The sequence below is a fragment of the Chinchilla lanigera genome, unplaced genomic scaffold, assembly GCF_000276665.1.
Source record: "Chinchilla lanigera isolate Chin_1 unplaced genomic scaffold, ChiLan1.0 scaffold00019, whole genome shotgun sequence".
Classification (NCBI taxonomy): Eukaryota; Metazoa; Chordata; class Mammalia; order Rodentia; family Chinchillidae; genus Chinchilla; species Chinchilla lanigera.
Window position 1 is genome coordinate 18,068,394 of NW_004955420.1, and position 17,426 is coordinate 18,085,819.

Genomic DNA, 17,426 nt, shown 5'->3' on the forward strand with positions numbered 1-17,426 from the left:
AGGTGAAGTATTATGGACTTCTCACTACATACTGAAATTAATTTATATACGTGTCATGAGAAAATAGTATTATTTCCTGTTACTAAATTATAAATATAATTTTATGCCTGTGCATTTTAACATAATTATTACTATAAAGGATGTTATCAGTAATTAGGAAATAAAATATAAAGTCATTTTTATGCAGCTAATTTTTTGATTAGTCCAAAAAGCTGACACTATTAATATATAAATGCTTAGGATTTTTTTTTTTAATGTGTTAAGAGTTCTCACTAAATGACCTTGCTTCTACACTTGAAACACTATTTTACAGGATTCACTAGGTAAAATTGCTTTCAAATTTTGTTTTGAATTTGTATTTTTAATTTTAAGGATATTCTTTTAATAAAAATGTTTAGAAATCATATATTTACTTCCCTGGTTTTAGAAATGAAAATTACCTTGGCTTAGCAAAAACTTGAAGTAACTTTGGAGACTTTACCAAGTGATAAAATCCCTGGAAAAATATCTTGTTGCTATATATAGGTTTAGTTTAAGGGGTACTTCATTCTTTAGCTATTGTAGGAGCTCTGCTGGGGGAAACTCAAATTCTCCTCTGGTTTAAAGACTCAACGTCTTCAGGTTCTGTTTACATGTTTGCATTGAGTAAACTCCAGATGAGGTTAAGAATCTCCAGAGTTGCTAATTGTGAAATGTAAGTAAAAGACCATGGCAAAATACAGCACCTCGTCAAGAAGTAGTGCATTGTACTGCATGAATTCCCAAAGTTAAAATGGTGAATGTAGGAAAGATTGCTGTCTTTATTGAAAATGTTGGCTTTTGAGTAGATGAACGGAAATTCTGGGGCTGGGGATTTAGCTCAGCAGCACAGTGCCTGCCTGGCAAGCACGAGGTCGTAAGTTTGATTCCCGGTACGGGAAAAAAAACAAAACAAAACAAAAGAATGGAAACTCCTTGTTTATGATTTGATGTTTTATTCTCATGTTTGAGTCTTCCTGAGACAAACGTGAGGTCAAATATTTTCGAAGTATATGGAGAGTGTCCTTTATGTGTTTTCCATGTGCTTTAGAAATGGATCTTTTTCTTTAACGCATGTATTTCATATTCAAAATAATTGAACTTTATATTTTCCCCAGTTTGGAAGACAATGAATGAATTTGCATTTCTCCTACAATATCTTTGAAGTTAAAATTGGCCTTTTTGTGTTGTACCTCAGCCTTCTGAGTTGAGAAACATTAGCATAGCAAGAATGGTCCAGTTGGAGAGGAGAAGAAAAGAATAGCAAGTATGGAACTGGAGAAGAAAAAGAAGCCCTATCTATGCTCTCCTGTTTTTATTTTTCAAAATAAAACCCTTAACTTTGATCCAAATGATTGCAGTGTTTTCCTGCCTGCTCCAAAGTCTGATGTCCACAAAGCAGTTTCAATTATCATTTTAAAATGTGTGTATGATCTTGTTATGTCCCTCCTTAAATTCCTTGTATAATTTTCTCTTACACTTAGAAAGTCATTCACACTTTTCCGTAGCCTAAAGGTGATCCGTCTTCTGGTTTCTCAGATCTCCCTTCTTAGTCTCTGCGTGACACACCAAGGCTTTTTCAACTTTAGAAATTTTCCAGTTTACTTACTTACATACCCTTTCTTCTCTGAAGCTCACGCCTGGATTCTCAGCTTTCGGGGTCTCAGCGCAAAACTTACATTGCGGAGAGATGTTTCTTTGCTAATTTATTTGAAAGTGTTCTTCCATCTCAACTCTAGCCGGTGCTCAGAACTTTGTTCCCTCGTACCTTCTAGCACTTAGCACCATCTGAAGTTACTTATCTTGATCATTTACTTATTTCCTTCAGTAAGAATATAAGCAGATAGAAAGCAGGGTGTTTTGCTGCCTTGGGCACATAAATATTCTCATTGGCTGCCAGAGTGTCTGGTGCAGAGTTGATGTGCAATAAATATTTGCTGAATAACTGAATGAATGAAGTGAGAAATTTGAATATGACTGGAGTAATGGATTTATGTGTATTTTCTTGAATAGGGTGATGTAAACCCTAAAACGTTTAGGATATTCATTTCATCTGTGAAAAGTTTGCTTCATGGCAATAGAAGGAAGTGACACTAGAAAGACTGAAGCCAACTCCTGGAGTTATTAAATGCCATGGCACAGGCTGTGGAATCTGTTTTGTGGTCAAAGGATAGCTACTGAAGATATTTTTATAGCCAATGTGTGCTAGAGAAATACCTCCTTTATTACTAGCTATGGAAAATGATTTTTGTGTTAAGACAACCTCATTCACTCACCAGTTTATGACAGAGTACTTCTGCATTGTTTACCCAGGTGTTGATTTAGTCAGTGCTCATTTCTTGCTCCCTGCAGCATGACTGCCACGTACTGTCCTACTTCCGCACTGCCAGGAGAAAATGTTTGCCTTGGTTCCTCGCAGCCTGCATTGAAATGACCTGGAGGCTCTTAAAGACTTTTCTTACTCAGATTTCTCACTTTACAGGGGACAATGGCTTCCTTAGAAGTTTGATAGCATCTTGTCAAATAATTCCCCTTTCTAGAGTTGTTCTTTGTTTTTTTTTGTTGTTTGTTTGTTTTTTTGTTTTTTTGTTTTTTTGTTTTTTTTTTTGGTTTTTCTCCGGTACCGGGAACCAAACTCACGACCTTGCACATGCCAGGCAGGCGCTTTTGCCGCTGAGCTAAATCCCTGCCCCTTGAGTTGTTTTTTGTACAAAATTTTATTTTGCTAATGCATAGGCTTTCCCTCTCCTGTGGGTTTTTTTTTGTTGTTGTTTTGTCTTAGTACCAGGAATCGAACTCATGACTTTGCACTTTCCAGGCTTGTGCTGTGCCGCTGAGCTGTATCCCCGGCCTCCTGTGGTTTGTTTTAATTATGTTTTAAAAGAAGTCCAGTTTGGAGCCTTTACATGCAGTTTGCTTTTGGTTTATGTCAATGGAGTAGTAGGTTGTTCCTTCCTTAACTGAAACCTGCTACTTACAAGGCTTTGTAATAATATCCACCCAATAACACGACATTGTGCGTAGTATATTCATGTTGACTTGGTCCTTTCCAGCCATGTCCAATGTGTGAATCTAGCTGCTAAATGGAGTATACATATATCAAGCTTTTAGTTAAAAACTGTGGTCTATTTTATAGATTCTGCTCCCAATTCTAGTTTCATGAACTGGTTTAAAATAATTTAAAATCCAGGCCCAGTTCATGGAGAAGTTTTGTGATTCAATGGTCCATTGTGGAATGACCTTTCTATTTATAGGGAGAGAATGATATAATGTTCCATACAAGGCCCTAAAGTGGGAAAGTACCAAGTCAAAAGGCCAATGTGAACAAATTTAAGAAAAGGAACCAGTTTCTTGATATTTTAGCTGAGTATTTTCAAGAGTCATTGAATCACATTTGTCTGTATCGAAACTCTCATTGTGAAAGATAACTTCAGATATAGTTTTAATAAATTTACTTCCTTTTAGTACTGTGTCGTTTCTGGGGCACATTTACATGGAACATACGTTTTCATTTATGTGTTAAAGATATCGATAGTTCTTTTCTCTTTTCACAGACACCATTGCTATATCTTTCAAGTAAAGGGAAAATAAAGTATAAATTTCATAAGGGCCTTGGCTACAGAAATCCTCACTAGTATATACAAATATACTCCAACAAAGGCAGTATAAAACAGAGTATTATAAGTGTCAGTGAGGGAATAAGAATAAAATGATATTGCAGTCTTTAACCATAACTACAGATTTAGAAAAGTGTTTTTAAAGAAAACAAGATTTAAGTTTAACCTGGAAAAGTATGTTACTTTTTTTTTTTTTTTGGTACTGGGAATCGAACTCAAGACCTTGCACTTACCAAGCAGGCACCGTGCCATTGAGCTACATCCCCAGCCCAAAGGTGTGTTACTTTTCATTAGAAAAATAGTGTACACATGTTCTCCTGTTCTTTTCTAACTATGTCCAATGAGTGAACTGAATGTGAAGATTCATGAACAAAGCTTCTCTAAATCAGTGCAACAGATGGAGCGAAGGCATAAAGTAGGAAAAAGATTAACAAAATATTTACTTATGTTCCATCAACTTTATTTATTTATTTATTTATTTATTTTTGGTTTTTCTCTGGTACCGGGAACCGAACTCACAACCTTGCGCTTGCCAGGCAGGCGCTTTTGCCGCTGAGCTAAATCCCCAGCCCCTCCATCAACTTTAATGTCTGCTCTAACCGAGTCAGTGTTAGTCAGTGCAAATCTGCTTTACTCCCTCTTTATAGTTTTACTATTACCAGGAGACAGCTTTTACCAAGCATAAATCCCCATAAATCCCTAGGATCCTTATAAATCATGTAGTCTTTGGAGATACAGCTTCTACTCCTCATTAAAGGGGCATATTCACATCCTTGAAACTGACTTATCGTTTGTATGTTATATGCTATCACTCAGTTTTTATTGCTGTAGTGATTTCTGAAACATATTTATGTAGACTACACAATTAAGTCCTTCCAAAATCCTATTTAGTAGAGGGTAGTATTCCATTTTTATGAACATTTATTTTTCTTAAGGGAGAAGTGAAGCACAGATATTTAAATAACTTGTTCTGGGTTCCCTTGGCCAATAAATGTTAACCTACGCAAAATGTAGAATCCTTTCCTTTTTTTTTTTTGCCTCACTACCTGTATCATTGTCACTACCATACATAAATATTTAAGAAATTAATACGTATCTATACTGTTGTGTAAGGAGCGGAGAAAATTAAACCTGAGAAAGAACTGAGATGCAAAATCAGTTTTTTGAGCGTCAAGACGATGTTGAGAGCAAAGAATTGAGGACAAAGAATAAAAGCAGTAAGGTTAGTCCCAGGCAATAGTTAATGAAAGGAAGCCTAGTAGTTAGGAATAGGAAAGTTAAATGAAAGAAGGAAAGATGCCACTTGTATTAGACAAAATTAAGGATACCAGAGCATAAAGCAAGTCAGTGTATGTTTTCTGTGGTGAGAGCTTGTTGTTTACACATTTTTAGGTACAGTCACTGTGGATTGTGAACGCACTATTTCTTTCTAAGTTTTCATCTTTAAGTAGCTAAAGTGTCAGAAGAAACCCAGTCGAATACTATGTGGCGCCCTGTGATTTTGTATTTACTTTTTATAACTGACTTTTATTTCTGGACACTTCAAAATAGATCCAACATATGTTTGATTTCACAATTGAAAAAGACGTCTAATGTGAATGTTTATTTTTCTGACATGAAGTAAATGTATTTTTCAGTAGCCATTCTCCATGACTAATGCCTAAGTTAAAGTATCTTTTTTAGTTTTTTTCCCATACGGGGAATCGAACTCACGACCTCGAGCTTACCAGGCAGGCACTGTGCCACTGAGCTACATCCCCAGACCCGAGTCAAAGTATCTTAAATCAAGTGAATTCAATTTCATTTTGCTAATCCTTGCTTTTCCTGTGGAGAGGGGTGTTAAATAGAAGAAGAAAATGGCAGTGCCTCTGTAGTGATTATTAAAAATTTTTCCTTTCCTGTCAGTGAGAATCAAAGTTAGAAATTTAGCATCTCTTATGCAGTAGAATAATTTACTCCTTTCAAACTTTTATCCTTTACCTTTGAAAGCCTGGGAGGAAAAATTTATCTGGTCCCATCCTTTGGAAAATGAGAAAATTGTTTGTACTCTGCTTTTCAGGATTAATAACAAAATGGAGTGAAAAAAAGAAAAAAGCACAGAACAAAAATGTTAAAAACATGGACTGGAGGCACACAGCCTTGGCAGTTTTTTTTTTTTTTTGTCTGATTAATCATAAAACAAATATAAGCACAGAGACTCAATTATCTAGAAAAGAGGAGACAGAGAATAAGTTTGGCACAAATCCTGTTTATTTTTGCCAAAGTCAAAACATCTGCCTATCATTTCAGGACACATTGCTTATTAACTTCCTAGCACTTAAATATGGTAGTTGGATATCTATTAAAGGGGAATATATATATTGCTATGAGACTTTGAAGTGATCTCTTCTTTCCGAGATTGATTTACCGATATTTGCTTTCATTTCATCCTTTTGCTCCCCCTCTACAGCTTGACCAGGTAGAAGAGGCAGTACAGGCAGCCCACACGTTCTTCATGGCCAACCCCGAGCACATGGAGATGCAGCAGAACATTGAGAATTACAGAACTATGGCTGGTGTTGAATCATTCCAGTTGGTAGATCGAGAGGCCAAGCCACACTTGGTGAGTTCTTGGGACCCTTTCTTCTGTGACGTGGAGCTAAGTGCTCGTACGTTTCCTTTGACTCAAACATACTCATGTGAATGTGCGTCTCGAATTGACTTTCTACTCTCAGTAACGTTTTTGTGTTTTCATATTTCTCCGGTGAACTTTGTCATTATCAGGTTGAAAGACAGAGAACAGTTTTATATTTTAAAGTAAAAATGCAAAGATTTCAGTTGATGTTTTGAACCTCTGCATCCTTCTCCATGCCTCAGCTCCTTTTTCATACTTTTATTGTTTTTTAAGGAGGGTCTTGCTAGGCTGGCCTTGAACTACTGAGCTCAAATGACCCTGCTGCTTCAGCCTTCTGACTGTGAGAGCCTGCAGCTGTGTAACTTTGCACCTGGCTTCCAGCACATCTCTTCACACCTAGGAGTTGAAGCCAACATGAATTTTTTAGGATCACTGTGGTGTCCCAGCTCTTGTTCTACAGCCTTGTTCATTGTACCTGTATTTTACAAATTCCATTTTCACAGGGCTATAGAATTCTTTAGGAGAAAGTGTTACCTGACATCCCATAATGGAAGAGCTTCTTTCTGTATTTCCAAGTTTGGGCATAGCCATTCTCAATGTGCAACCTCCATAACTGCAGAAACGGATAAGAGAAGATTTTAGACGCAAGGCTTTCTTTATTACCGATTTAATGGGCAAAGCCTGAAAGTGGGTATCATTTCCATTCACATCAGCGCTTCTGCACTTTTTCCATGGCCCCACTTGCAGGCAGAGTGACTTGAAAGCACAGTCTTCTGTATGCTCAGGATGAGGTGATTGGCACCATAGCATGCTACTTGCTCAGGAAGCCTGTCTCATCCATAGTTATTTGAATCCAGGGAAATAGTAGCTCACCCACTTTTTCATTCCTCCATACTCGACCTTCTTAAACACCCTTCTCTTTGCAAATGCAGCACTTTCTGTTTTCCCAGGAGAGCTACAGTGCAGCAGTGAAGCATTATGAGGCGGATGACTTTGAAGAGGCTATCAAGTACTTTGAAAAGGCTTTAAGAGAATATTTCAATGAAGATATGGAGTGCAGAGCCCTGTGTGAAGGGCCTCACAGATTTGAAGAATATGAGTACTTAGTATATAAAGCTGGTCTCTATGAAACCATTGCAGGTAAAGCTGACTTATCTCATTATTTGTTTTCTTATTATAAAATACTACGTGTGTTCTTTAAATATATTCCAGCATTACAGAAGTATGTAAAGTGCAAAAGACTCTTACCTGTCTGTCCCTCCCTAGCTCTTACCGATAAATCTGTATAGTTACAATTTTAAAATTGTTCTCCTATTTGTAGATATCTATGTATTTATCTCTAATTCTTTTATTGCATTTTTATAAAAGTAGGGTAATAGTATAAATAGTGTTTTTCAATATTTTTTTTATTTTTGCTTTTATTTTATGCTTAACAATGAATTGTGGATTTCTTCTCATGTAAGTACAGATAGATTCACCTTCTTATACTTACTGGCTAGGTAATATAACACTTCTTAGGTGTATCATAATTTATTTGACCTGTCTACATTGTTTCCTTAGGCCTCTGCCAGATCCATTTGTTTGTATTTTTATGAGCATTGTTCATTAGAACGCCAATTTTATGTGTGTTTTACATTCTCATTGCTGCTTAGTTCTCTACACTGAATCTTTTCTTTGCGGCTGGGAAAGTTTTCATTTATTATGGCTTACTGTGTTATGGTTTCTGGGGCTATGTATGTGCCTTGGCCACTGCCCTTACATTTGCCGCGCTTCTGTGAATGTCCAGGAAGAGCTGTGCTACTCCATGTTGGGTCCAAGGGCAGTTCTTTCCAGATTCTTGGTGTCCTGAGGAAAGAAGTGGACAAGACACACAGAGAAGGTAGTAGGAACTTACATTTATTCAAAGTGGAAAAGAAGAATCCTCACAGAGTGAGAGCTAGCTGGTAAACAGACTCACAGTGACTATAGGGATCAGCAAAAAGAGTATTTTGTATCTGGAATTCCAGGACTGACTTCTTCTTCATGCAGATAAAGCAATGGGACACTTGTCCTATCAGAAACTCACTAGTTTCTCTTAGTTCATTGAAAAGAAAGGTTTTTGCTAATATCATTTGGAGAAATTTTCATTCTCATATCTTATACTCTGAGTAATTACTTTAAAGATAACATGCAACGTGTTCACTACTGTTATTTTCTTATTACATCGTTATGAAATTTTCTTTCTATAAAAGAAATAAAAGAAAAAAAATAATGAACTCCTCCCCCCCCAAAGAAACCCACACATAAAACAAACTCACTTGGCCTGGTGCCAGATTTAAACTGCTCTCGCAAAAGACTCACTTGGCTTCACACCCGATGAAGACGAAGAATTGAAAACAGTACTTTTCTGATTGGTTCTGCATATAGTGGTCAGGAGATTCACTCTGGATTCTGGATTCTGTACATGTGCCATGGGTCTCCGTGACTTTGTCAGATTCTATTCAGTTGTTTGGCCAGTTTTGCCCTAGCCCCAGTCTACTTCACTGTGACACATATCCTAGATCTGGGCTAAGAAACTGACTGAAAACTTTTCATAGATTAATAATTAGTGATTTGTTCCATGTAGTGATCTCTAGCATGTAATCAAATAAAACTGATGTTCTAATAAGCAGTGGTCGTCAAAGTACAGCATACTGATTTCTGCAAAAGAGTAGAGGCGTCTAACTCAGGTTCTTTAATTTTTAACATAACTACCGTTACCAAAACCACAATTTTTAATAAAGAAAAGTGATTTTTTTTTTGTTTGTTTTTTTTTCTGGTACCGAGAATTGAACTCATGACCTTATGCTTGCCAGGCAGGAGCTGTGCCACTGAGCTAAATCCCCAGCACCTAAGAAAAGTGATTTTTTTTTTTAAAAAAAGAGCTTTAGTCCATCCAAAAACCAAATATTATCAGAAAAAACAGAAATATAGCAAGTGTCTTGGGAATTTAAAGCATATCCAAATTACTATGAGAAGGAAATTTTACAGTATATTCCCACACAAGTGTCTTGGATCTCAAGCTTATTAAAAACATATTAATTGCACAATCACATTTGAGATAGAAAGCAGGCAAGGAACACAACTCATAAAAAGTAATATGACAACTCTCACTATGTAAATTTTGTCTAGTTCAAAATTGTCCTAAATTAGGAAGAAAGCTGGCACTTGAAGTACAGAATGTATTAGAAAAGCAGAGTGTTTGAATTTAGAGTTGGAAGAGACATTAAAATTTGGAGGAAATACAAATAGCTGCTGAATGCAGTTATTTACCCATGGCCTTGCGTACTGAAGCCCCGAAGGGTATCGTTTTGTCTCTCTCATTTTGCTGCTATTTATATTCTGTTCTGAAAATATTTTCATTCGGATTTTTTGTTTGGTGGGGGTGCTTTCCACCTTTTCCTTTTGCTTGATATTTGGAATTAGAAGAGATGCATGTATGTGAAAAAGGGTTTTGCAGAGAGATAAGCAGGAGAAAACAGTTGAAGACTACTTGTTGTTTTTGCCATATGAAATAAAACAGCTAATAATTCATTTCTAGCATGTAACCAAGCAAAGAAGATGAATTCATCCCCTTGCAAAGCCCAGCTGGGATTAATGAGTAGTGAACTTTGGAGATCCGATTAGCTGTGCTGTGTAAGATTGACTTGGCCAGGTTATATGAAACTGGCACTCACATGCACACACACACACACACACACACACACACACAACCCAGACACTGCCTGTTTCCTTCCTGTTGTGCTCTGAGGTCACTCTTCAAGATCATCCAGAGTCAAGCTGAGCTCAGACTAAACACAGCACCTCTTGAAAGAAGGCAGAGATATGGTGAATCAAACTGTACAGCCATGGCATCAAATGGTTATGTCCACCTCCTCTGGGCAACCTACTTGGCATAAGTTTGAATGAACCTTTCTCTCCCTGGAAAGACTACTTCCAACTTCAGTGTGAAAATGAAAGTTAGGCAAATATGGGACGTACTTTCTTCTCTGTGACATTAGCCCCTTGTGTTTCCTCAGCTCATTTTCTGATGAGAATGAGCCTAAAATTAACAAGGGCATGTAAAGCTTTGCTCATCAGGATATACCCCGATTGCAACAGTGAAGAGTGCAAGTAGAAAGGGAGCAAGTAGAAAGTGGAAAAATATTTATTCAAGTTCATTGTTGTTGGTGAGAAGGGTCTCTTACTATGTTGCCCAGAATAGTCTGCAGCTATAGACATTCCTTGTTTAGCAGTGGAACTTCTGGTCCTGCGACTATCTCATTAAATCAATTGGTTGCTAAATGAGAAATTGTATGTAGTATGTACATTACAATATTCAGAACAAAGAAATGGTCAAAGGAAACTCCAACTTGATGATTACTTTTCTTTGCCTAACTCTTACATGCAGTACTGTACTGTATAATAGCACATAAAACTACAGTACAATTCCATACAGTACAATGAGCAAAAATTATAGTACTGCATAAACAAGGTATGCTTTATTAAGAAAAAGAAGACATTGAGGCTACAAAGAAGATGTATAGAACTGTACAAAATAACTAGGTTGTACATCTCAGTGGCAGGTTGTAAGTCTGAATAGTAGTTAAACAGGGAGGTTGATAAACAAGGAATACCTTGTACTTCATTCAAATAATCTTTGGTCCTTAATCCCTGGAGTACCTGGGATACAGGTGTGCTACACCACATCCAGCTCCTGTCAAAGTTCTTTAGTTTTCATTCCTTCCCCTACTTTACCAGTCCCTGGTAAAGATTATACAGTGTTCCCAGTATGCATTAGTATATGCAATGTCCAGGTGATGGACTGATTTGTAACGAGATAGAATGGGGTCCTGATCAATGGATACCAATAAAGTGCTTTTATTACCCCTTTAGAAAAATTTGGCTTGGAAATATTAGGAAAAGGAGAGTTTTGCTTTACTTCTCCATCTGAACTCTGTACATACATGGTGGCTCTATTCTCTGAACACTTTTTTAACCTCACTAAGATGAGATGTTCAGTCCTGATGATCCAAGACACTTCAGGCCCTCTAATGATCCACAATGGAGCCTGGAGATCGTTAAGTAAGAAAGTCCACATCTTGCTGGGTATGAGTACAGTGAAATGCTCTGTCACTGTCAGACAGGGTAAAAAAAAGAGACAGGAAGAAAAGAGTGCAGCATGTAAACAAGACCGTGAGCCATAAGGTTTGGGGTCTGCTGCTCCAGTCACCCCTGGGAGTAGCTGGTGGTAAGTCACTGACTTTGTAAGTCTTGAAATGAGGCTGAAAATGAGTTCTCCCTGGGGTATGGCAAGGGATGAGTGCCTTGAAGCTGGACTTGTGACCAGGCGTGGCTTTCACAGCCTGCAGGACTCACGCTTGTCTCTTGTCTTCCAGATCACTACATGCAGGTGCTGGTTTGTCAGCATGAGTGTGTGAGGGAAGTCGCCACGCGCCCCGGCCGCCTCTCCCCCATTGAGAACTTTCTTCCTCTGCATTACGACTACCTACAGTTTGCCTACTACCGAGGTAAAGCATGGATCAGCTCTGAAGGCCTGTGGAGGTGGTTTTTCATTACCGCAGCCATTACCTTTTCCTCATTCAGCTCTCTGCTTTCTTTACTTTGTCAGTGTATTGGTTACCTTTCCTGTGGATGGGACAGAATACCTGACGCCCGCCATATACAGGACAAAAAGTTCATTTGGCCACAAGGTTTCAGCCCATGGTAGGCTGGCTCCAGGGCAGAGACATCATAGCTGATGGGCCTGGGGGAGTAAAACTGCTCTCTTCATGGCCACTGGAAGGCAGAGAATGGGCCGAATTCCACAGAGGAAGGGCCAGGGCCAAGGTGCTATCCCTAAGACCTGCGCAGACACACCCGGAAGTGTGCTTTACTAATCTGCTAGTCATCTCTGAATCGAGTCAAGTGGACAATTTAAGGTTATAGTCTTCAAAGCAACCATTTATGCAGTTCCTCCCTCATCTCACTTAACTGTAGCTCAGGATGAGCAGAGCAGAAGGTGACGCCACAGGAGACAAAATGCAAAATGTAATAGCAACACAATTTCTTAAAATTATACTAGACTGGTGCTTTTCAATTTTTAAATTTAATTTTAATAGAGAGCCATCCACATGGATTCAAGACCAAATACTGTAAAATCTTCCTTCTCTTCCTTACTCCACAACCCAATATCCTAGCATTCAACTCAGCTTCTGACTTATTCTTGCAGAATTGTATACACAGATAGCAAATCTATACGCACGCTCACAGAAATTTATTTCCCCATATTTCACACAAAAGTCAGCCTATATTTATACTATTTTCTACATTTGTTTTCACTTTATATCTGACAGTTGTCCTAAGGTAGACCTGTGACGTTGTCAAGTTTTGGCAATTTTATATGGTTCTTTTTAAGTTTACCAGTATGTAGAGATCTTCCCCATCCACTTTTCTTTACATCTGCATATTGTTTTATTGCAATTTATTTCAGTTTTTTCTTTGTTGAGAAGAAGTTTGTTCCTTAGATAACATTTCACATATGTCATGCTGTAGCTATATATAATTATCTATAGGATAAATATCTGAAAGTACGATGACTGCATCAAAAAATTTATTCATTTATAGTTTTGGTAGACATTGTCAACTTTTACTCTACATAGATTATTTTCTATTGCGTCGGTGTATAGTCTGTTTTTGGTGGGGGTGACAGGTGCCAGAGAATGAGGTGCCTGCAGAAGAAAGGAAAAACAAGAGAGAGACAAAGTTATGGGATCAGGGGGCTGCAGCCTGTCATACTGAAGCCTCCATTACCATCCTCATTAGCCTTTTATTGGGATACAAACAAAAAGCAGCAACAGGATAAATGGGAGGAATAATTAACAGAATTGGCAAGGATAATACAACTTAATTATCACAGGAATGAGGCTTGACTTAGCTAGCCATTATGTTATCATTGCTGTGGACATACCCGAGCAAGGCATCTAGTGTTGTCCCAGCGGCTTACCACAGGGACACAAGCCCTGTTATCATTTCCTTTTGCACTAATGTTTTTGCAAGATTTCCTCCAGAGTCAATCATATGGCTTGGTCAGGCCTGAAGTCCCAAATAGATAATACATTGAAAAATGAACTAAAGAATGTCCTTCTCCACACTATTGCTCATAAATAGAGTATATTAATCAAATTTTATATAGTCACCAATCCACTCGTGAAAATTGGTACCTCAAAATAGTTTTATTTTACTAAGATACTATCATTTTTTATGTTTAAAACAATAGAATTCAAGATGCTGAAATTGGTCTTAGAGATCATGTTGTCTAATATCTTTACTTTGTAGAGAAATGACTAAGGTCACTTAGCTTTCTGACAGGTCATAATTCCCAGGTCGTTGCTCCTCTAATTGTTTCTCAATATTTCTAGAATCAGTGTCTTGCGTAGAAGTCAGTATTAAAGTATTTCCTTTTTAAAATAACAGAGGGAAAATAAAAAGCCAACATTTTAAGGCTACTTTGGAAAATCCTCCCCCTTTCAGAAGCAAAGTATTACTCACTGTCTTGGCGCCTGATGGCAAATAATAAATCATGTTCTTCTCATGAGGAATGAACGCAAAGGAGTTGAGAGAGTTGCCTAATTGTTGTCATTCTTCTTAAAAATCAGAACTGTCTTTGAGCCTTCAGAGCCAGTGTATGTATCTGGGCGGAACTTCTTTAAAAACAAATCCAGGCTGTGATCTGTGCCTTTGTAATAGCCAAATATTTCCAACAGAGGGTTCACAGTTGAAATATTTTTGATTGTTTCTTTTAGTAGGCGGCCACTGTTTAGGTTGATGCAGTGATAGTGAGAGGTCAGGTGGGGTTGGGGATTCTCCAGAGTATTCCGTAAAAGTACCAGTTGACTACAAACTTAACAGCAATGAGAAATATCATTTTAAAATTACTTACGCTACTCATACATTATATACAAAAGGATGCTTCTTTGGTGTAGAAGGTCACCCTCTGAATGTGTAGTTAATGTAAATCAGTACAAAAATCAAAGTTAATTCCTGTAGTTCTGCTATGTATTTGTATTAAATAAATTTTGCACAAAAATCTTCAGGTAAAGACTTTTTTTTCTCTCAAAACCCCATAACTTTATTCAACTAAAGGCAGGAAGGTTGCGGGGGGCAATAAAACCTCACAGAAAATGCAAAATGATAAATTAGAATAATTTCAAACATGTTAGTAGTTACAATAATTATAGCTGAAATTAGCCTACTAAAATATCAAACTATTGGATTGAATTTAAAATGCAGCTATATTTTTAAGAGAATAAGAAAGCCATAAACATGATACAGAATTTCAAAACAAGATGATAGGAAATTAACAATGGTTATTATAGTGCATATTGTTAACTTCCAAGTAGTTGTTCAGGTTATGAAATAATTGATCAATTAAGCATTAACTGTTCCTTTCAATAAACCAATAGAAATTAGTAGTACAGACTTTTAAAAATGTGTGCAAAACCTGGAGCACCAAAGCAGACCAAAGATGATCTCTTTTCATATGTCAAATCATATCTTTCTTTATGTATATTTCTGTTTCCTCTGCTCAGTCTCAATTTATATGCTGTTTCATTGATGATTAATGCAGATATCCATAGACATGTCAGTGCCTCTCTTTAAAGTCCTTTGGGCAGAGAACTGGACTGATCATGACCTATGTATTCTTGGTCTTTCAGTTGGTGAATATGTAAAAGCTTTGGAGTGTGCCAAGGCCTACGTCCTGTTCCATGCCGATGATGAGGATGTGCTGGACAATGTAGACTACTATGAAAGTCTGTTGGAGGATAGCATGGACCCAGCATCCATTGAGGCTAGAGAGGTAAGGCCAGTGTTCTGAGATATGCTTTTGGGAGAACTGACAGAATTATAACACTGCCCTTAAGGATATCTGACAATTTAGAGAAGGTTCTAGAACTTAATCCTTTCAAACTCTTTCAGACCAGAAGCATATTTTTTCACACAGGCTAGCTTGTGAAAGTACGGCTACATGGGGATACGGTTTTACAGCTCTGAATATTTCTGTTAGCTCATTGGTCATGATCCAATAAAAACTATTTTTACTTGACCACCTACCATATTATTACCACCTAGTGTGGGTCCTTGCTTCAGTTATAAGGCAGATTAAAACTGAGGTATTCAGCATGAATTTACAGGAAAAAAAAACGATATTTGGAAAGTAGGAGAAAATGCTAGCGGGTAAAGCTCTGACAAAGATCAAGCCAGCCTCTAACAAAGAAAGGGAAATAGGGAAGGGGTTTCTCTTCGAGGAAATTAAGTGAGCACAGGTCCGAGGATCAGACTGGCTCAACAAAGAATGGGAACCAGTTTTCTGGGGTGCTGTGGTGGTGCCAGACTTGTCTTGCTTTTAGTTTCCCACTGAGCACTGGTAGGTCAAGTCACCCCAACCCCGACCCTCTCTAACCCTTATGCTGACCTTGACCCTGACCTTGACCCTAACTCTAACCCTAACCCTAACTGTGGCTGCCTCAAAAGAAAGCATAAATCGAGCTTTTACTGAATAGCAAGTTAAGGACCCAGGAGTGAATTTGTCTTCTGTCCTGCTAATGATTTCTAACTCTGTCAATATGTCTTAGATGTTATTTAGTATAAATACTTCCTTTCTTTTTCTCCCTTTTTTCTCCCCCTAGGATGCAGCCATGTTTGTGAAACGTCATAAACTTGAAGCTGAACTGATAAAATCAGCTGCCGAGGGTCTGGGATTTTCATACACGGAACCAGTAAGATAAAAATAGAAAAATGAAATGTTTACTAAAACAGTTTCTCGGTGGAGTTGTTTATGGTTTCATTCCCCACCCCCATTTGTTGAGAGTCTCAGTGTCCAGCTTGCATTAAAAATCGAGGAGGAAGGGTCTTTCCTCAGTAGATGAACTTTAAAAATTTTTGGTAGATGTCTATGCCATTGATCCAAAGTCAAAGCAAATATATTTGATAGAAGTATTTAAATGCAATTCATTGGCCACGGAATTATTTTATTTTCTCAAATTTGGTATGAACACTTCGTATTTCCCAGCATGCTTGTTATCTGCAAATTTAGGAGACTTCAAAAGGAACAAAGTCAATCACATCGCGTCCCACTGCCCTTCCTCCGCATCCCAGGCTGCTTGTAATCATTCCTCATTGGGAGACGGCATTTACAGAGTTAGTGCCGTGGTGCAGACAGATTTGTTTGCTGATTTTTTTTTTTCTGTATAGGAAAGCATAAGTCATTTCTGTGTTTGTCCAGCTTTTAAGATTATTTCTGGCTGCATACATAGAATTGATGTACTATAACTCTTCTTCTGCTGCTGGATATTTGAATTATTTCTGTTTTTGTTTTTTTTTTTTTCTTTCTGCCATACTTAATGCATTAAGCACTTTTTTCTCTCTCTCTTGAACAGTAACCTTAGACTAAATCCCAGTGGAATTTCTCTGCCCTCAAAGGATATCAGGTTTTAAAATTCTTAAACCTAAATTGTTTTCCCAAGGACGTGTTTCTGATACCTGCACTTGCTCCTAGGGTTGCGCAAGAGTATCAGTTTATCATCAACTTCTCATCAGTAAAAAAATAATAGTTTAAAATTACTTGTATTACACTTGTCTTTCTCCCTTCCTTCCTTCTTCCCTTTCTCCCTTCCTTCCTTCCTTCCATCTTGCCTGCCTGCCTTCCTCCCTCCCCTCCCTCCCTTCCTTCCTTCTTTCCTTCCTTCCGTCTTGCCTGCCTGCCTTCCTTCCCCCCTTCCTTCCTCCCTTCCTCCCTCCCTCCCTCCCTTCCTTCCTTCCTTCCTTTCTTCCTTCCATCTTGCCTGCCTTCCTTCCTTTCTCCCTCCATTCTTCCCTTCCTCCCTATCTTCTTTCGTTCCTTTCCTCTCTCCATCTCTTCTTTCTCTTTCTTTTTCCCTTCCCTCCTTCTTTTATTTCCTTTCCATTTCTTCTTTTTCCTTTTGATATAACTCGGGATTGAGCCCAGGGCCTTCATACAAAGCTACATCTCTAGCCCCTTTTTATTTTTTATTTTGAGACAGGGTCTCAGTCATTAAGTTACTCTGGCTGGGTTTGAACTTCCAGTGGTCCCATGTGAGCCTCCCATAGTGCTGGGTTTACAGGTGTGCACCACCACTCTCAGCCTTACTTTTCTTTTT

At 37.9% G+C, this 17,426-nt stretch overlaps 1 protein-coding gene across 1 annotated transcript in view; it reads left to right on the forward strand.

Annotated features, from left to right (window-relative positions):
• P3h2 (prolyl 3-hydroxylase 2) overlaps positions 1-17,426 on the forward strand; it is a gene marked incomplete at its 5' end in the record, with an annotated part of 154,290 nt that overhangs the window by 104,241 nt on the left and 32,623 nt on the right. Inside the window, 5 exon segments of the mRNA XM_005383229.2 lie at positions 6,085-6,237; positions 7,200-7,389; positions 11,646-11,777; positions 14,964-15,106; positions 15,936-16,025. Coding sequence (XP_005383286.1) covers positions 6,130-6,237; positions 7,200-7,389; positions 11,646-11,777; positions 14,964-15,106; positions 15,936-16,025 — 663 coding nt within the window.